Source organism: Corythoichthys intestinalis, chromosome 1, assembly GCF_030265065.1.
Source record: "Corythoichthys intestinalis isolate RoL2023-P3 chromosome 1, ASM3026506v1, whole genome shotgun sequence".
In the NCBI taxonomy this organism is placed as follows: Eukaryota; Metazoa; Chordata; class Actinopteri; order Syngnathiformes; family Syngnathidae; genus Corythoichthys; species Corythoichthys intestinalis.
Genome location: NC_080395.1, coordinates 65790161 through 65811496, shown reverse-complemented (window position 1 = coordinate 65811496; position 21336 = coordinate 65790161). Strand labels below are relative to the sequence as shown.

The 21336-nt window shown below is 38.7% G+C and overlaps 2 protein-coding genes across 11 annotated transcripts in view; one reads left to right on the top strand and one right to left on the bottom strand.

The window, feature by feature from the left end:
- Positions 1–1137, top strand: part of gch1 (GTP cyclohydrolase 1) — a 68935-nt gene extending 67798 nt beyond the window's left edge. For 2 of the 6 annotated variants that reach the window (XR_009063220.1, XR_009063219.1), the window contains exon 7: positions 727–1135. The gene's annotated coding sequence lies outside the window, so the exon portion shown is untranslated. Of the gene's footprint in view, positions 1–726 lie in introns of all 6 variants that reach the window. The other 4 variants (XM_057836396.1, XM_057836387.1, XM_057836379.1 and 1 more) reach the window with 3 other exon arrangements.
- A 6844-nt stretch (positions 1138–7981) lies between these two features.
- Positions 7982–21336, bottom strand: part of samd4a (sterile alpha motif domain containing 4A) — a 93697-nt gene continuing 80342 nt past the window's right edge. For 4 of the 5 annotated variants that reach the window (XM_057836306.1, XM_057836318.1, XM_057836331.1 and 1 more), the window contains one exon: positions 7982–13621. In XM_057836306.1, the coding sequence (XP_057692289.1) occupies positions 13593–13621 (29 nt within the window). In that variant the 3' untranslated portion in view covers positions 7982–13592. The remainder of the gene's footprint in view (positions 13622–21336) is intronic. The other variant, XR_009063204.1, reaches the window with a different exon arrangement.

Sequence of the window (21336 nt, the reverse complement as noted above, 5' to 3'; positions counted from 1 at the left end):
TTCTTATTTTTGAACAATATGCTATGAAAGGTGATCAGTTGTGCGAAAGTAAATCAGACCCGTGCCGTCCATAAGGTGAGCTAGGCAAATGCCTAGGGGCGTCGCAGCGTCCAAAAGGACGTCAAGAAAAATGTTCAAATAATATTCAAAAAATTATAGATCAGTGGATTAGTTTCAGTTAAATTTACTCCCCCTCCCATTTTAGAGAAAGTTGGACAAAGTGTATGGAGGACTAAAATTATTTTACTTGTTTTCATGTGATGTGAACCACTTTTACCTTGTGTTAAATTGTGCTTTTCAAATAAATTTGCTTTGCCCAAAAGTGCCACGGTTAATTAAACCCTTAAATATGCAATTAATATTTTCAAAGTTCTGTGGTATGGGAGAATAAAAGTGCAATGGATTTAAATGCAAACATTTTTTATTAAATGTGTTATTAATTAAAATGGCGATCACGTTCATGTAAAAAAAACCCTTCAATTTTGTTTTTTTGTTTTTTTTGCTATCATATATTATTTAATTCATTATTATTGGATAGTCCTGTGTAGTTGCAGTGCTTTAAGAATTTATTTTCTTTTAACTACGCCCATCAAAGATAGTGGCTGGTTGCAGTAGACAGGTACAGTAGGCTGCAAGAATTTAGGCTCTATTATGGTTATGGCATGCTGGTTTCACAATAAACAGCTATTTGACTTATATAATGTAACATTCCACTTCTCTTTGTAGATGCTCTTCTGAAATATTTTTTCTTCCACCTCTGTACATCCTGGGTCATCTTTTACAGCCATCTTATCCACATCAGCACAGAGTCCAAGCCCACCAAGTCCAGTACCTTCCCACACACAAACTGCCAGTGGAGAAAGAAGTGCACCTTCCAAAACAATTGTTATATGATAGTGCAATAGATGCTTTTGCATCAGTGAAGACAAGGTGAGTAAGGTTATAGGTCAAGGTGAAAAAAAAAAAAAAGTAAATAAAAAAGTTACATCTTAAAGTGTTCCGTGTGTCTTTATATAGGTTTGTGCGGATGGGTGTTAATCATATTGTAATAACAATTGTAATTTATTTTACGTATTTATGTTTTTGAAGTGTTTTTGATTAGTGTTTTTGAATAGTTATTGGAGCATTTTTCTTTTAATTTCTGCACTTGTTCGTTGTGTTCTTTTTTTATATAATAAATTACAAAGAGATAATGTGTTTTTTCAGTGTGAGTGTTTAAATATATTGAAAAAATAAGGGGGGGGGGGGGGCAACAAATATAGGTTGCTAAGGGTACCAAGCTGGTCAGGAACGGCCCTGAAGTAAATGAATCAAAAACACCTACTGTACAGTGGTATGAAAAAGTATCTGAAGCTTTTGGAATTTCTCCCATTTCTGCATAAAATCACCATCAAATGTGATCTGATCTTTGTCAAAATCACACAGATGGAAAAAAAAAAAAAAAAAAAAAAACGGGTCTCCTTTAACTAAACCCACCCAACCATTTATAGGTTTGCATATTTCAATGAGTATAACATGCAAACAATGACAGAAGGGGTGAAGATAAGTCAGTAAACCCTCTACCTAAGGAGACCTAAAGTGTAATTGAAACCAATTTTTACAAAACAATTTAAGTCAGGTATGTGCCCTGACACTGATGATTGGTTTAAAGCTGCCCACTATAAAACACACACCTGGTAAGAATTGTCCTGATGAGAAGCATTGTCTGATTGCATCATGGCTCGGTCAAGAGCTGTCTGAAGAACTGCTATCAAGGATTGTTGATTTGTATAAAGCTGGGAAAGGATACAAAACCATCTCTAAAGGTCTGGATGTTCATCAATCGACAGTCAGAGAAGTTGTCTACAAATGGAGAGAGTTTGGCACTGTTGCTTCTCTCCTAAGGAGTGGCCGTCCACCAAAGATGACGCCAAGAGTTCAGCACAGAATACTCAGAGAGGTAAAAAAGAACCATTGAGTGTCTGCTAAAGACTTACATAAATCAGTGGCACAGTCCAATATCTCTGTGCACACATCAACTATATGTAAAACTATGCCCAAGAATGGTGTTCATGAGAGGACTCCACAGAGGAAGCCACTGCTGTTTAAAAAAAAACATTGTTGCTTGTTTAATGTTTGCAAAAAGGCACTTGGACACTCAACAGTTTTGGCAAAATAATTTGTGGACTGATGAAACCAAAGTTTAATTGGGAGTAAGACACAACGTCATGTGTAGAGGAAAAATGGAACAGCTCACCAACATCAACACCTCATCCCCACCGTGAGGCTCGGTGGAGGGAGCATCATGATTTGGGGATGCCTCAGGGCCTGAACAACTTGCAATCATTAATGGAAGAATAAATTCAGAAGTTTATCAGGATGTTTTGCAGGATAACCTGAGGCCGTCTGTCAGACAGTTGAAGCTAAAAAGAGGATGAATGCTGCAACAAGACAATGATCCAAAATACAGAAGTTTAAATCAACTTCAGAATGGTTTCAGAAGAACAAAATACATTTCTGGAGTGACGGTTAGATGTGATGGTTCACTTACTTATTTTTCCTCCTTCTGTCATTGTTTGCATTCTATACTCATTAAAATATGAAAACATATAAATGTTTGTGTGGTTTTAGTTAAAGCAGACACTGTTTTTTCATCTGTGATTTTGACAAAGATCTGATCACACTTGATGGTGATTGAATGCATAAATGTGAGAAATTCCAAAAGGTTCAGATACTTTTTCATACCACTGTTTGTGTGCCCAAGGAGTACAAGTGACTGGCAGAACAGTTGAATAATCTTCCACTAGATGGCAGAAAATACATGTTTTTATCAGTCTCATGTAACAGTAACAGAAATACTGTTAGTCAAGTAGAATTGACTTGTACACATATCTGAACTCTAGTAATATTCTACAAGGAAACGTTTTACTCTCATGAAAGCTATTTTGTGCATGGATGATTATCGTTTTATACTTAAGTTGGCATAGAATTTGTCATTCTCCCAGAACTTCTGAAGTGGAGATTCCGTGGAGAGCCCAAACTGGCTCGTTGGCTGCCATTGGCAGAGATGTATTTCCAATTCATTTTGGCTAACAAATGGATTGGACGTTCATCGCCATAATGGCAGCCACTGACCTAACACTGACATTTAAGGTTTGCGAATTCACTTTTTGGTGACCCTATGTTTGCTGTATCTAGTACCATCCTGAAAAAAATGTTTTCTTGACATCTTTTTAACCTTTTAAAAAGATTGGCATTACATTGCCCTAACTTTAATAATAACTCTTTGATGAACATATTATTATTTTTTAAAATTACGTTCATATATTATAGGACATGGGTCTCAAACTTGTGGCCCAAGGGTCACTTACTATCCATGGGGCAATATTATGCCCTCATTTGACATCCAATCGTAGTAGTGCCAGTGTTGCCTGCGTGTTTTGCAATTAAAAAAAAAAAAAAAAAAATATATATATATATATATATATATATATTAGGGCTGTCAAACGATTAAAATTTTTAATCGAGTTAGTTACAGCTTAAAAATTAATTAATCGTAATTAATCGCAATTCAAACCATCTATAAAATATGCCATATTTTTCTGTAAATTATTGTTGGAATGGAAAGATACATTCAAAATATGGTACATAAGTACTGTATTTGTTTATTATAACAAAAAAATCAACAAGATGGCATTAACATTATTAACATTCTCTTAAAGCGATACATGGATAGAAAGACTTGTAGTTCTTAAAAGATAAATGTTAGTACAAGTTATACAAATTTTGTATTAAATAATGTTAATCTTAATGTCTTCGTTTTATTAAAATTTAAACTAGTAGCTCGCCATTGTTGATGTCAATAATTACACCATGCTCACTCATTGTGCTGAAATCCATAAAATCACTTGGACCCAAGCGCCAACAGAGGGCGCCAAACACCAAAAACAAGTAACAAGCGGACATTACACTGCTGTCATTTTAATCTGTTTGAGCGGGGCATGTGCGTTAATTGCGTCAAATTTTTTTACGTGATTAATTTAAAAAATTAATTACCGCCCGTTAACGCGATCATTTTGACAGCCCTAATCTACAATATATATAGAGCACATGTGGCGGAAAACACTCATGTGACGAAGTTCCGCTCCAAGACCCCTAAATTGGCCAAATTTAAAAAATATCCCATATGCATGTGTGATACATCACTGGAAAGCTTAAAATCCCAATTTTTTTTGGGGGGGGGGGGGGGGGGGGGGATTGTTGGATTTTATTCGTTTTTTTTTTTTCTTTGTTTGGATCAATTATCATCTGAGATATTGGGGGAAATGCAACAGTAAAGAAAATAAATACAATTAAGTAAAAGTTGTGAACTATATACTGACATTTTTTTTTTCATTGTGACGTAATTTGTTTAAAAGTTTAAAGTTTATTTTGTAGAATAAACCTATTGAATCAATGATGGCAGCTGCCAGACTAAATTCATAGGAGAATGAAAAATTCTCAAATGCCACTGGAAGCATGAAAAGGCAGTTCAAGTGTCAACTTATCAGCTGCAGAAGGGTGTATACATTTTTTGGGACACCTTGTATATATAACCTCTTCCCTCACCTTACCCCATCTTCCCTGATAGGATGGGTGGCCTCTCATCTCAAGTTCGGTTCCTCTACCAGATGCCTGGTAGTTTGAGGGTCCTGCGCAGTGTTTTTGCTGTTCCTAGGACTGCCCACTTCTGGACGTAGATGTCTGATGTTTATCCAGGTATCTGCTGAAGGCACTTCTCCATAATTTACACATAAAAAATTCCAGAATGGTAAGGGGCATGAAGGGTGTATTCAAAATTTGCCAAAAAGGTGCGGTTCCCTCAAAATTCGCCAAAAACTGTCCCATTTATATCTTATGGGATGCCATTGACAGCCATGTACGTCCAAATTTCCCATTCATTTTGAATGGCAAGAAAACATAGGTCCTTGTGATTTTAGACCATTTACCATGACAGGCTATCGACATTCTTCTGGCGGCGACAGCCGTGCACGTCCACGCCATTGACGGCCATGTACGTCCAAATTTTCCATTCATTTTCAATGACAGGAAAACATAGGTCCTTGTGATTTTTGACCATTTACCAGGACAGACCATTCAACTGGCGCCGACAGCCGTGCCCATCCACGCCATTGACGGCCATGTACATCCAAATTTCCTATTCATTTTTAATGGCAGAAAAACCTGTGTGGTTGTTGTTTTATCAAAAATCTACCATTACACAGATATCAACACGACGTGTCCCCGAATCAACAGGAAGTGACCTGATATCAACAAGACGTGTCCCCGAAATGTCCCCAAATCAACAGAAAGTGACCTGATATCAACATGTCGTATCCTCCGAAATGTCCCCAAATAAACCTGAAGTGACCTGATAGATCTGTGTCTACCACAGCAAAGCCCTATCGTAATTTCTCCAGAAATTGCAGTTTCTAGTTGAAAATAAGGTATTGTTTTCCTGCTAAGTGTGTATTATCACCAAGTTGGCGCTGTCCTTGGAGACGCTACAATTGTGCTCGTCTGTCAATGTTTATTCGAAATAGTTGGAAACCTTTATTTATTTATTTTTTGGAGTAAAACTTGAATTTTACAGAATTTTTTTTTTTTTACTCAAGGTCAACTAAAACTAGATGAAATTAGCCTTGTTTTTGTCAACAAAAACTAGACGAAGACACATTTTGAGATGACTAAAATATGATTAAGTTCAAGTAATCATTATCATTTATAAGTAAAACGAAAATTAAAAGGGCTGCCAAAAACAACGCTGCTCGAAAGGGTTAATTATATTTTCAAAATGATTTTCCATCATTAATTATTGCTGTTTTTAAATATTTAAAAATCATTCAAAATATACATATGAATAAAATATTAATAAAAACTACACTTCATTGAAATGAATAAAAATAGAAATTAAGTCATGTTATTGTCCCCAATACTACTATTTACATTTCATAGTATTTAAATTAGCCTATGTTCGACTGTAACAGAATCACACACAAACTCAAGGTCTTAATAATTTTTTTTATGGATAACGGGGCATGCCAAGTCACAGCATTCTGGTAAGTCTGAACAAATGAAAGCAAGACAATGAAAAACACTTGAATGCATTCAGATTTCACACATATCATCACCATTTGACTGTCCCTCACATACAGTACACGCACACACACTCAACTTCAAGGAAGTACCTAACCAAAACAAGAAATGGACAGGCGGTCGTAACATGGCGACACCAAGTAAAGGTGGCTTAGTGGCTGAGCTCACACGGCGAGGGTCCAATTAGAGTTTGGTTTAGGAACTAGCATTTGGCCAATCAAACATATCATGTCTTTTTATGATTTTATTGAAGTTACAGCGACTCCTTCTCACCAAGTGAAGTCGATATGCCTGACAAATGGACTTGAAGAAATAAATGGGTGTGCAGTGTGAACAAGCCCCAGCACAGCTGTCATTGGTTCCCGCCTCCTAATTTTTTTGAAAAATCATTAAAAAAAAATAAACAAGAAAACAAAAAACACTTACATTTGGGGTAAATTAAATGTCTCGAGTACAAAATAAAAGGCACTGCCATTTGTTATTCTAAATATGACTCTCAGCCTTCTGCATGCAGGTTTAAAAGATAAATTACTCATTTGTCTTTTTCTACATTTTCCACAATTTTTTGTCCTTTTTTGCAAACATCTTTTTTCTTGTTTTGTTTTTTTAATAAGAAACAACCATTTTCTTTAGTCAAATATATACGCAAGCCTGCAGTCAATACAGGACATCGGCTCTTTGATCAAAAAGAAACTAAATGCAATAACAGGAGCACAGTCAAGCGGTAGACATTTGCGACACAATAGATGCTGCTGAATTTACAAAAACAACAATGACCTAAAACAAAAAAATAAAATGTTATCCCATCACAATTGCAGAAAGTAAGACAAATCCAGAAAAAAAAAAACAGCATACTGTGTGTATATATAATTATGTTTTGAGTTAAAAAAAAAAAAGTCCACTAATACTTTTGGAATAACACTATGACAGCAGCCCACACATAACTTGAAAGTCGGTATTTGGTATGAAGATGTGAACACTGCGCTGGCCAATCACAGCCATGTTCAAGCCCCAAGTATTTTTTCTCAAATGTAATGCACAGAGTGGGGTCTGGAGGGTTACGTTGTGCTGAAATAAAAGAGTACACTAACGAAAAGGCAAAATGTCCCTTTAGCCCCTGAGTACTTCTTAAATCTAACTGTCCACCGAAGTGTGGGACTTGGCAACAATAAAATGGCTAACAGAGGCTAGGCAAACATATTCATTTTAATTTATTTTTTTTTAGTACGGGAGGATGAAGTTAACATTTTGCATCATTCAAGCAACATTGCCCATAGAATTATTTTTTTTCTGACGTGTAACAGTGGAGAAAAACTTTGATAAAAGTCAGTAATTCCAGGAAGTGGCCACCCAACCTGGGGGCTGATATGTTTCAATGTCGATATTTTAGCCAATCAAATGCGAGTATCCCAAATTGTCCGCCCGTCCTCGTGACATCATTTATACCAATTGTGGCATGCAACCTGTGGTTTGAGTCGATCGGTATTCATGGGTGTGAGTATAACTGACATCACAAAAGAGCTGCGGTCGTAAGTGGCGTCATTTATTGGGTTGATAATTTTTTTTCTTTCATTATCAGAGGTCTTTCACATGAAAGTCCTTTCTTTCCCTTGACGTATTGGTCTTAAAATGCGCCACATCAGTCACTTAGGTTGTGTAATGTCAAAGTTATTATAGTGGAAACACCAAAGTCAGATGCCTCAGAAAAGAGTGTCCAATTTTTTGTCCAAGCTACAACAAGTTTGTAGTGTCCCGCTTATGACAACAAAATTGGATAAACATCTACAGGAATCTAACTTGGAAAAGTTGCAAATATATATATAACGTAATTTTTGGACTATAAGCCCCCCCCCCCCCCCCCCCCCATTTTGAATCCTGCGGTTTATAGTCCTGTGCGGCTTTTTTGTTGATTTATTTGGGTTAAAAAGTAACACTTTATTTGACAGTGGCATCATAAGACAGTCATAATTTTGGCATGACACTTTCATGGTCATTAGTAAATGCTTACGACAGATCTCATTAAGTGTCATCCGCAAATTATGTCACTAACTCCATTAATGTCTAGCTCAGATTTTTTACATCCATTCAAATGTGAGATCATTTGCCAGATGACACTAAATGACATCTGTTATAAGCATTCATTAATGCTCATGACAGCCATATCATGTCATAATTATGATTGTCTTATTAAAGTCTTATGGTGCCACTGTCAAATAAAGTGTTAGCACAGAACATGAATTTTGATTGTTATTGACATTTGTAGTGCTGCAATGCATGCTAGGAGGCATGTTGGATGACAACAGTGTTGACAGCAGGTTGCAGCAGAGGTTGACCGTCTCCTGCCAAGAGAGCAGAGATGGCCAAATGAAGCTTCTTGAAGCACTGAAGCTTTGCAGCCTTTTGGTCCTATGAGTGTCTTATGTTGCCGGTGTCAAATAAATTGTTACCGGTTAATATCTTTTGGTTTAAATATCCCATAATACAGTGAGGACACCTCCGAACAAATGCTGTTTTTGTGTCAAATTTGGTGGGTGGCGGCTTATAATCGGCTGCGCCTTATAGTCCAAAACTTACAGTACTGTCCTTCGGATTCAATTTTCCTGTGTGGCGCAATGATAAACGCTGTTGCAACTTGATTTTTCCACATTTTATTAGGTTAAATTCATTATTTTTCTATATAATTGTCCTTCCCTAAAATGCTTAAACACGAGACTCAATCATGAAAAAGTTTAGAAATCAAATGAGGTGCATCCTGTGTCTAGTCATTAGTCTTTGGAATCCAATTGTTGTAAATTGAGTTAATTGGATATGGTGTTGTGCATTTGACATGAAAACGGCATTAATTCATACATACCACACTGGCCTGTAAGCCACAACTGTCCTCACTGTATTATCGGACATTTACACCAAAAGATATGAACCAGTAACACTTCATTTGACAGCGGCGTAATAAGACAGTCGTTATTATGATATGGCACCGTCATGCGCATTAATGAATGCTTATGACAGATGTCATTTAATGTCATCCGGCAAATTATCTCTTTTTTAATCTCTCTTTTGAATGGATGTAAAAGATCCAAGCTGGACAGAGTTACTGACAAACTTTGCTGGATGACACTTAATGACATTTGTCATAAGCATTCATTAATGCCCATGACAGTATCATAATTATGACGACGGTCTTATGACAGTTTTATGACGCCGCTGTCAAATAAAGGGTTACCTATCAACCCAAATAAATAAAAACATAAGCTGCAATGGACTGTAAGCAGCAGGATTTAAAATGAGGAAAAAAATTAGTGGTGTATAGTCCGAAAATTACGGTAATTTCGCTTACACGTCTGACAAAATGGTAATAGAATCACTCGTTACGGCTGCGTTGATGCCATTGAGCAAGTCTCTATTTGCTTTTAGTCTGTAACATAACAAAATGTGAAGAGAGTGAAGCGAGGTGAATACTTTCCGGATACCAAGTACACACTGACATCATCCAAAAGCTTGTGTGTGACAGGACATGTACTGTACATCGATTTACATGTCGTGGACCTGTTCTCGCTCTCAGCTGCACTTGGACACCAAAGCTTCAAATACAACATAAAAAAAAAAAAAAAAAAACCTACATTAGACTAAAGGATACAAACATGATTATAGAGCAACATCAAAACAACAATAAAAACTGTTAATATCTGAGATGTCAGTATGGTTACCAGCCATAACTTGTTAATACATACGGTATTTTAAATAATATGTCTAACGGAGTAAAAGTATGACATCTGTGGAAATAATAGAGAGGGAGGGGGAATAAATAAGTGTATTTTCTGGAACTACTGAATCTGATGGCAAACAACACTGGGATCAAGATGCTGACTGTTCATGTATGAAAAAGCTTTTGGAAAAAAAAACACAGGAAGGAGCCGCTAACACTGAAACGTAGTCTGCGGTGCAGCATTATCATACTAAAGACCAAATACGTGATCTCTGGCAGTGTGGCCTCACAACGGGCCTGTCAAAGGCACGATAAGGCACCATTTTTAGAATTTTTGCATGTATAATCTTAGGAAGAAAAAACCCACACAATGCACCTCTGATGGCACAAAAGATTGGCTTAACTTCAAATCAGGTTCCTCATGTACAGTGGTATGAAAAAGTATCTGAACCTCTGGAATTTCTCCCATTTCTGCATAAAATCACCATCAAATGTGATCTGATCTTTGTCAAAATGTCACAGATGAAAATACAGTGCCTGCTTTAACTAAAACCACCTAAAACATTTATAGGTTTTCATATTTTAACAAGGATCGCATGCAAACAATGACAGAAGAAGGAAAAATAAGTGAACCCTCTGCCTAAGGAGACTTAAAGATCAATTGAAACCAAATTTTACCAAACATTTTAAGTCAGGTGTGTGCCCAAGCACTGATGAGTGGTTTAAAGCTGCCCTGCCCACTATAAAACACACACCTAGTAAGAAATGTCGCGATGAGAAGCATTGTCTGATGTGCATCAAGGCACGGTCAAAAGAGCCGTCTGAAGACCTACTGGGAAAAAATACAAAACCATCCCTAAAGGTCTGGATGTTCATCAATCGACAGTCAGAGATGCTGCCTACAGATGAAGAGTCTGGCACTGTTGCTTCTCTCCTAAGGAGTGGCCGTTCACCAAAGATGATGTGAAGAGTTCAGCGCAGACTACTCAGAGGTTAAAAAAAAGAACCCTAGAGTGTCTGCTAAAGACTTCTAGAAATCAGTAGCACAGTCCAATATCTCAATGCAGACATCAACTATATGTAAAACTATGGCCAAGAATGGTGTTCATGGGAGGACTCCTCTGAAGCCACTGCTGTCTAAAAAAAAAAAAAAAAAATATATATATATATATATATATATATATATATATATATATATAATTGTTGCTTGTTTAATGTTCGCAAAAAGGCGCTTCACAGAAGTTTTGGCAAAATATTCTGTGGACTGTTGAAACCACAGTTGAATTGTTTGGGAATAACACATAACAGTGTTTGGAGGAAAAATGGAACAGCTCAACAACATTAACACCTCATCCCCACTGTGAAGCATGGTGGAGGGAGGATCATGATTTGGGGCTGTTTTGCTACCTCAGGACCTGGACAACTTGCAATGATTAATGGAAGAATGAATTCAAACGTTTATCAGGATATTTTGCAGGAAAACTTGAGGCTGTCTGTCAGACAGTTGAAGCTAAAAAGAGGATGAATGCTGCAACAAGCCAATGATCCAAAACACAGAAGTAAATCAATCTCAGAATGGTTTCAGAAGAACAAAATACACGTTCTGGTGGCCAAGTCAGAGTCCAGACCTGAACTCCATTGAGATGCTGTGGCATGACCTAAAGACAGCTATTCATCCCAGACATCCCAGGAATCTGCCTCAACTACATCAGTTTTGTAGAGAAGAATGGGCCAAGATTTGTCCTGATCGATGTGCCAGACTGATCTGCAGCTACAGGAAGCGTCTGGTTGTAGTTATTGCTGCCAAAGGGGGGGCACAAAATATTAAAGATGATGGTTCACTTACTTATTTTTCCCCCTTCTGTCATTGTTTGCATACTATCCTCATTAAAATATGAAAACCTATGAATGTTTGGGTGCTCTTAAAGACGACACTGTTTTTCCATTTGTGTGATTTTGTGTGATTAGATCACATTTGATGGTGATTTTATGCAGACATGTGAGAAACTCCAAAAGGTTCAGATACTTTTTAATACCACTATAAATGCAGATACTCCACTATTTCACAGCATGCAGCATTGAGGCTATGAACCAAAAATAGTTTGAAGCTTGATTGTACAATGGCTTAATACAGTATATAAAGCCGACATCAAAAAATGAAAAACTTGGTTCGGTCGTCCCAAAACAGATGAAGAGCTGAGTAGCCAAGCTTACTTTTTCCAGATACCAAAAAGGTGATCCATTTGGCTGTTAGTGTATCACATTATTATTTTAAGTGCAGCGAACAAAGGCAGTATTGTACTATTACACAAATAAATGCAACAAATAAACGCAAATGTTTCCAATCGCTTTTGTTAGTGTTACTTAACCACCGCAAAACTTATTGAATATAGTCTGCATTCCAGACACAAAAAACCTGCCTTTTAAAACTAAATATGAAATCCTAGAGCTACAGCTAAAGATAGAATACGCCGCTTAAAAGTTGACCATGACCGATCAAACTTTGGTCTATTAAGCGCAGTCTACTAGCAACTAGGTGGCACTATCTCCAGTCAGACAGTCTCTGGGCAGGAACCCTTCATAGACTAATTACTGTGAAGTCTTTTCCCTTTTACTGACTCCCCATGCTTTCCTCCAAGGAAGATATATAGTTGCAATATGCATCTTAAATCACCCCTGTTTAACAAAGGTTTAACAAAGAAAAATATGAAGATGAATAAAAATCCCACTGGTTAAGCGGCTCTAATTAGCCTCCATTTACATGATGAAAGCCTGCATCTTTAAAAGCCTCTCTGAAAACGCACTGAATCAATTGACAGTGTATACAGTACAAACAAAACACAACTGACCGGTCACTTCCTCTTCCGCTCACAAGACAAACTGATGACATGATTGGACACCACATCCTCTCCCTCCGTCATTTGAAGGCGTCAAAGGTCCTGCCTCTGATGTCTGGCTCCTTCAAACATCCACATTCTCGTCCCAAGATCCCTCCTCACATTCCCGGCTCCTTTCAGTTCCTTCGACCTTCTTCACTTTTCCGCCTTCTTACCCTTTCACAATTTCTCTCACTTGATTGGCATACTTTTAAGCCAATGGCTGATAAAATAAAGGATAAGCTTGTAAACTAGAGTAACGGCTACTCGAGGGATGTTAAGCTGGTAGAAAGCAAAAGCTTTACAGAATATCTCAACATTCACACCCTATTCCTTTTTGTACCCTTTGAAAGTAGCATCATTATGTAAACAATAAAGACAGGTAATAAACAAATGGTTTTGTTTGCTGGCTGCTGAAAATTAGGCAACGGGTCTTTCCCAAATGATTGCCATCTTGTTTTAGGGGTCTGAGGTACTGATAACCATGTGAAAAATGCCACGAGCTCTCAAGTTTCATACATAAGGACCATAAGGGTGCGAATGTAGAGAGCTACTAGGCCCTGGATCCTCAGCCCAGGATGTCAGTCTCTGCTGATGGTGAACTGCTTCTGAACTTATCACCTGAAGGGACGCTCATCACACAATGACCAGACCAACTTTGATACTTCTTTCTTCCGGGCCTGCCTTTCTGGCGGAGATGTCGATGGGCATAGCAGGAAGTGTCTTTTCCAACCCCATCGATGTTGGCTTGTGTTTCTTGGATGCCTCTCGGTCCCTTGGTTGAGCTCTACCTTTGGCTAGTGGAAGAGGGCACTGGAAGCCTGACTTGTTGTGAGAGGGCTTTGTGAAGCTACGAACGACACGGTTCAGCTGCTGCTCTCACCCAGGTCATACTTTCATATTGTTGATGTGCGATCAGCTCCGTCTGAGGATGAAAAACAGAAAAGAGTAAGTACTGGCTGTTCGGATATTTAGGTTTGCCCTCCGAATGGCACAAATGGTAATCACTCATTCTTATTAGGGTTGTTCCGATCATGTTTTTTTGCTCCCGATCCGATCCCGATCGTTTTAGTTTGAGTATCTGCCGATCCCGATATTTCCCGATCCGATTGTTTTTTTTGTTGTTTTTTTTGCTCCCGATCAGAGGTTGCGCTAGACTTTTTCGTTGTCTGTCATTTTGACTGACAGGGTCATAAAAATCCGGTCATAATGTATTTTTACCCGTCACTTAAATTATTAAAATGATAATAATGACATATTCAATAGCAGTGTTGGTCAAAAGCGGTGCGTTACTTACTCAACTCTGAATAAATTGAAGAAACTACTAGTCATGTTGTGTCTACTCTCTGCTTTGTTGATTTGTCATCCAAGACTCGGGGTGCGTTCAGGTTTTAGAATAGCGCACGTACTTCTGACTCCAAGCTGTTTGTCCCTGCTCATTCAATTAGGCTACGTTCATACTACAGGTCTGAATGCACAGATCCGATTTTTTTGGTCATATCCGTTTTTTTGGCGTGCCCGTACAGACTGCCTTTGTCCATTGAGACCATTCAAGTATTACGCATGCGCTCTAATTCGCAGTCCGACACGCGCCGGTGCGCAGAAGCGTCAAAACAAATGACAAGTCATCCGTCATTCCAGGGCTATCATATTTTGCTTTTCAAAAGGAGGACACAAATAACAGACATAAATAATCCCCGTTTAGGCTTATATTCACAGTTTATATGGATCGATCGCATGCACGCACTGTCCGTGCATGTCACACACACATACGGGCAGACACACACATACCTGACTCTCCAAGACGGGCTGCAGCCATACCCCTCTCCCGACTCTCGGCCGTGTAGGAAATGTTGAAATATAGCTCACATAGAGCAGAGAGAAAACCGATCATTCTCATGCTTATCCTCAACCCATTTTTATCTTTTTATGACTGTTGTCAAGCCCGGCCCTTCCACAAAAGCCGTGTTCACTGCAAGCTAGGCGCTAATAACGCACAACTGAAATCGGATTTGGGACACTGGACGGTACAGACCGCCGCGACAGTCTGGAAAAATGTGGCCCAGATCGGATTTGAACCACATAAAAAAATGACCCAGATCGGATTTGAAATGGTCCACTTCTATGCGACTTGTCCCGTTCAGACCGTCAAGTTAATGCCTGACTCGAGTCGGAAAAACACGAAAAAATTGTATTCGTGCATTAAGACCTGTAGAATGAACGTAGCCTTAGACAATGCTCTCCAAAGCTTCCTAACGTTTCCGTGTTTGCTACACCTGAATGCTAGTTCGGACATTTTTCCGAGTAAGGCCAGCGACGTCATGCATCAAGAGAGACAATAGCTTATTAATATTGTAGCGTTTGCTAAGCGGAAGTTTGGCCGCGAAAACAACACACGAGCCTTTTTCCTCTTTTCCTTTATTTACTTCCCGCCACCTCACTAATGCAAAAACAACAACAACTATATACAGTGACGCAATCTAGTCCACCAATCGGAGCGTCACGCTGGTGCACCAGCACACCAATGACAGCCCCGCGTTGGTGCATAAATTAACCCATTGATGACAGCCCCGGCGACGCTACAATATGCTCACTCTCTATCCTGTGGTCTGGGGTGTGAATTGCAACCTGTCAAAATGACGGATGGACTTCAGTTTTTTCCGTCACAGTTTTAAAAAACCGGTCAACGACGGAAAATATTCGGTTAACGCGACCCCTGCTCCCGATTCAATTCCAATCATTCCCGATAATTTTTCCCGATCATATACATTTTGGCAATGCATTAAGAAAAAAATGAATAAAACTCGGACGAATATATACATTCAACATACAGTACATAAGTACTGTATTTGTTTATCATGACAATAAATCCTCAAGATGGCATTTACTGTACATTATTAACATTCTGTGAGGGATCCACGGATAGAAAGACTTATAATTCTTAAAGGATAAATGTGACGTTGTATATTGTGACTAAATATTGCCATCTAGTGTATTTGTTGAGCTTTCAGTAAATGATACTGTAGCCATTTAACTTCTGCCCAAATGCATGAAGGGAAGTGCAACCATGACTGTGTGTAGTGGTACCAATTCATATATCTTCTCTGCGTTGGGAAATAACATAGGGTGTTAAAAAAAAGATCAATTACTACCTTTCTTCCCCACATTGTTTCCCAAGATATTTCTAATCGTAGGGAGAGGGATTGTAAGGCTTTAGCCAATTAAAAAAAGGCTCCAAAGGCTGCCAACAGTCATTCTACTTATTTTACGCTGCTTTTTAGCTCTATATATATATGTAGGTAAAACAGCGCCATTACTGATTGACAACACAATGCGTGAGTGGGTCGTGCAGCACATGCTTTAATTGCGTTAAATATTTTAACGTGATAAATTAAAAAAAAAAAAATTACGGGATAAATTTGATAACCCTACCTTAATCCTAAACTGAAGACTCTGGATGAATGTAACATATTATGTCTGTAACGTTAAATACAATTAGAAAACTATTTAATTAAAAAATATATAAATATTAAAAAAAGGCATGTCCGATATTTTTTTGCCGATTCCGATACTTTGAAAATGACGTGATCGGACCCAATCGATCGTTTGATGGTTTTTATTTTCACACAAATGCAAAAACCTAGGAAAACAAATAATGATAATAGTATCAACGTAATTTAAAAAGAAGGTGCTTCATATAATAAACATTCCTAATATTCTTACCTCCAATCATTTAATCATGTTAGACAATGAAAATCAAATGTTTTAATAGCTCAATTGGTTTAGTGTTGATTTCTTAGTTTAGTCAGCAACGTCATAATTAATCAGAAGGTGATCAAAAAATTAATACCTAAATATTTTGTCAATATAATGCAGACCCACTGAAATGTAGTCCAGTCCAATGTTTTTCAACTGGTGTGCTGCGAGAGATCGTCAGGTGTGCCATGAGAAATTATCCAATATCGCATTTTTCTTTTTAAAACATCGTTGGGCGGAATTGCAGTAGGAAGGAAGGAGTAGGTAGAAAGCTCTCTGTTGTGTGCAGATGAGCGAGGTATTAGGAGTGGGAACCTCTTGGTACCTCACGATACGATACGATTTGCGATACAAAGCTCACGATAACGATTATCTGACGATATGGCGATACAAAGATTATCGTTACATTGGTCAGGAATTCATAAATCCATTTGGCAGCGAATGAACAAATTTGCTGCCATCCCTCCCACTTCAGCTGTCAGTGGCAGTCAATGCCAGGCAATTAGGTATTTTCAGGCCATTTAAGGTCTCATGGGACAGCACCAAACAAAAGTTACAGCATCGTCACCTTGTCAAGAGTCAAGAATCTGCATTAAGCAAAAGGTGACGATGCTGGAACTTCTTTTTGGTGCCGTTCCAGTGAGATTTAAAAAGATGATTGCCTGAAGAAGACATCAAAATTCCCTCAGTCCTTGATGATATGGGGCTGCATGTCAGGCAAAGGCACTGGGGAGATGGCGTGGTTAAATCTTCAATAAACGCACAAGTTTACATTGAAATTTTAGACATTTTAGATTTCTTATCCTTTCAATTGAAAATATGTTTGTCATTTTCCAAGATGACAATGCATCATGCCACAGAGCTAAAACTGTTAAAGCATTCCTTTGAGAAAGACTCATCCAGTCAATGTCATGGCCTGCAAATAGCACAGATCCAAACCCTATTGATAACCTGTGGTGGAAATTGAAAAAAATGGTCCACAGCAGGGCTCCGACCTGTACTGACGATCTGGCAACTGCAATCAAAGAGAGTTGGCACCAAATTGATGAAGAATACTCATCAAGTCCATGCCTCAGAGACTGCAAGCTGTCATAAAAGCCAGAGGTGGTGCTACTAAATACTAGAGATGTGTTTTGTTATTTCTTTGTTTCTCATGATTCCATATTTTTTTCCTCAGAACGAAGTGATTCCATATATATTTCACTGCACTTGGTCTATAAAAGTAACATTTATTGACCACCACAATTTTTTAATTCATTTCTTTTAGTGTTTCTGAATGCTAAAGAGTTGCACTTTTGAACGAATTCCTTATTTTTTCAAGCTTTTTATCCGAGTTTGTTCTACATGATAAAATGTCTGAGTGAGTGCTTGTCCGAGACTGGTGGTTGCATACTTTTTGCTAGGGGTTGTATTACGGTGGAAGATTTTGCTAACAACTTGTTGGTTCCTTTTTTTTTTTTTTTTTTTTAACAAACATTGACACCTTTTTTAAAAAGATATCTTGATTCTTGGCAGGCTGGAGCATATCGATAACCTTTTGGGATTCAAAATATCACAATATATCACCATTTTGATATTTTGTCACGCCCCTACGAGGTATTTCTGATGTTGCGTTCAAAAACTGCTCAGATTTCTAACCATCGGCCACCTTGCTGTCCGCGACAATGTGGAACCCAGCACGTCTACTGTACATCATTTGATTAGACTTGTCAGGTGTCGATTTACACGAAAGTGTCCTTTCTATTTTCTCCAAATGTGACGACCGCCAACCCTCCCCCTGTGTTTTATTACAACACATTGTCAAGGACAGCAAGGTGGTTGATGGGTAGAAATCCGAGCAGTTCTTGAACGCGACATGAGCCAACAGCTCCATGGTGCCAAGCAAGCTTAAACATCTTCTCCAAACGAAACACCCGTCACTTCAAACTATGGACTATTTTGTTCGCCTTTGTGAAAACACAGAGAAACAGGCAACTTTTTTGAGATGAACTACAAAGGTAAATGAGAAAGCCCTCAATGCCAGTTAGCTTGTTGCTCAACTTGTTGCTAAATCCAAAATGCCCCACACTGTTGCAGGGACATTAATAATACCAGTCTGCAAAGTCATTGCCAGCGAGATGCTCGGCCCTAATGTGGTTAAAGACATTGCTAAAGTCCCCCTGTCTGATAATTCTGAGCTTTTCAAGCCTAACTGCTATAAAAAATAAAAACAGAGACTGAGGGCTGTTGAAGAAGATTCCTGCCAGGATATCGGCTTTGTATTAATCTAAACAGACTTAAGTTTCACATTGAGTAAGTATAAATACTGTGAAATTTTATAATTAAATATACTGTACAGAAAGTAATTTCGGAATATTTTTGGCTTGTGATGTGCCACGAGATTTTTTCCAATGTAAAAACGTGCCGTGATTCAGAAAACACACACAGTAGGCGACCATAATTTTGAGACTATAGGCAGCTACTTTTTCCCCTCATTTTGAATCCTGCGGTTTATAGTCCTATAGATTCTTAGATTATTCGCGATTTGGCCGTGGAAGATTCGAGAACGATTCACAAACATCCAAATTCCAATTTTTGAAATATGCCAAATAAAGTGGCAATAAAACACAGTCAGCGCGGTCTTTGGGACGTAATGAGGAACGGACCGAGAGTAAACATCATGCTCAACTCATGCCGCTAGATAAAAAAAACAATAATACCCAACAGCGGCCGACAACCGCTACAAACTACGCCCACATAATGCTACGGAAGATATCACATGTATATAGAACTAGATGCGAAATGACACACAGACTCACCGACGTTAGTAAACAGCCGCCACCTTTGTTAGGGCCTCCGCCCCTCCTTCCTGAGCCCTTCCTAAGGTGAGGGGAGTTTTGCCTGATTACAGGTCAAACGTCAGACAGGTGGAGCGGCCAGCTGTGAGCAATCGTCATCAACCAGCTTAAAAGCCCGGCGGACGCACCACCAAGTCGCCCGAACAACTTGTCTGTTTTCCACATCAATTGGTTCTCGCATCCCTAGTATATCTATTGACTTTGACCACCAGCTCACGATATCTTTTCATTGTTTCCAGGACCTGATCAGTACGCCCCTCGTCGGATATTTCTTCCAACCCATTGACTTGTCAAAACCCCAGTTGACAGCTACACACGTGGCATCCACAGTGCTCACCACGACTACTCTGCCTCCTATCTCGCTCGAAGCTCAAGACTCAAATAAACGAGACTTCTCTCTCTCACTTGTGTTTTGTCACGTTGTCTGCATTGGGATCCCCCCCACCGGTTCCGCGATCCTTAACAATCTTAAAGCAGTATACTTCTCTGCAAGGTTGTTGTAGCGAACCTTCCGAGCGAACCTAATGAACTTTTTACCTAGGATACTCCTAAATCGGCAAAATCTTGACTTGAATCTATTTTTAAATGATGAAACAGTTTTAAAACGTTCACATGTCGAAAGTAGACAGAAGGGAATTTATAGAATAACGAGAGAAATTTAACCACTTTAACGGGTAATTTACAACATTAAATGGATTGAATGTAGTTTAAAGCTGCCGATACAGAATGGGGACTTGAGTATTTTATTTACTGTTTTGAACTGTTAACTTGATATTGAAAAAGTAGTTAATTTAAGCCTGAGATGATTTTTGTACAATTTTTGTAACTAATGTATGAAACATTAAAAGCAGCAAATAGCAAGGGGTGGGGGGTACATCAATAATCGATTTCTAATCGAATTTCTAATCTGAATCATAACCGTAATCGAATCGTTAGGTGCCGCAAGATTCCCACCTCTACTCAAGAGGGACACTGGGGTGCTGAAGCCAATCCCACCTAACAATGGGCAGTAGACGGTGGACACCCTGAATCAGTTGCGAGCCAATCGCAGGGCACAGGGAGACGAACAACCATTCGCACACACACTCATCCATATGGACAATTTAGAGTGTTCGATCAGCCTGGTTCGATCAGCCTACCATGCATGTTTTTGGGATGTGGAGGGGAAACTGGGATTAAACCCACGCAGGCATGGGGAGAACATGCAAACTCCACACAGGAAGGCCGGTGCCCGCAATTGAACCCATAATCTCAGAACTGTGAGGCGGACGCGCTAACTACTCTGCCATCGTGCCGCCCAGTTAATATCTTTTGGTATAAATATCTCATGATATAGTGAGGACAGCTGCGGCTTATAGTGCGGTGCGGCTTATCTATGAAGAAATGCCGTTTTCGTGTCAAATTTGGTGGGTGGCGGCTTATAGTCAGGTTCGCTTTATAGTCCAAAAACGACGGCATATGCCAACGAATAGTGTTTCTAAATTACTATCACTGCAATGGCGTACCGCACGCAGGCTATTTTTAGACCATGACGTCGCATCGTAAAGCGGAAGTAAAGCCGAAGTGGGACATTATAGACCCGCCCTCGCATAGACCCAACGTAATTAGTGCTACTTTTCTCCGGTAATCTTTCAAAAACGAACATGCCGATCACGCATTGCTTTTTTGGAACTTGTAGAAACGACTCTAGATATTACGACACATGAAGGATGTTTTCTTCATACGTTTCCGGAAACCAAAAACTCGGGAGGAAAAAATGTGAAGACCAAATCAACTTGCGCGGACTTTAACACCAGCTCGGCGAATCCATTCATGTTTCATATGCAGTAAACATTATGTTGGGTTGGCATGGTCTTTCAGAGGACAAAGAGGTAAGCCATTTTTATATTTTTAACTTATTTTTTTTAGCGTAACGTTGTGCCTGTCTGACAATGAATGACCTGAAAAGAATTACAATGGTATCTGACTGCCACTGTTACCGTTTGTTATATATATAAAAAAAAAAAACAACTTTAGTAAGGGGGAAGTGTAAATAAATTATAGGATT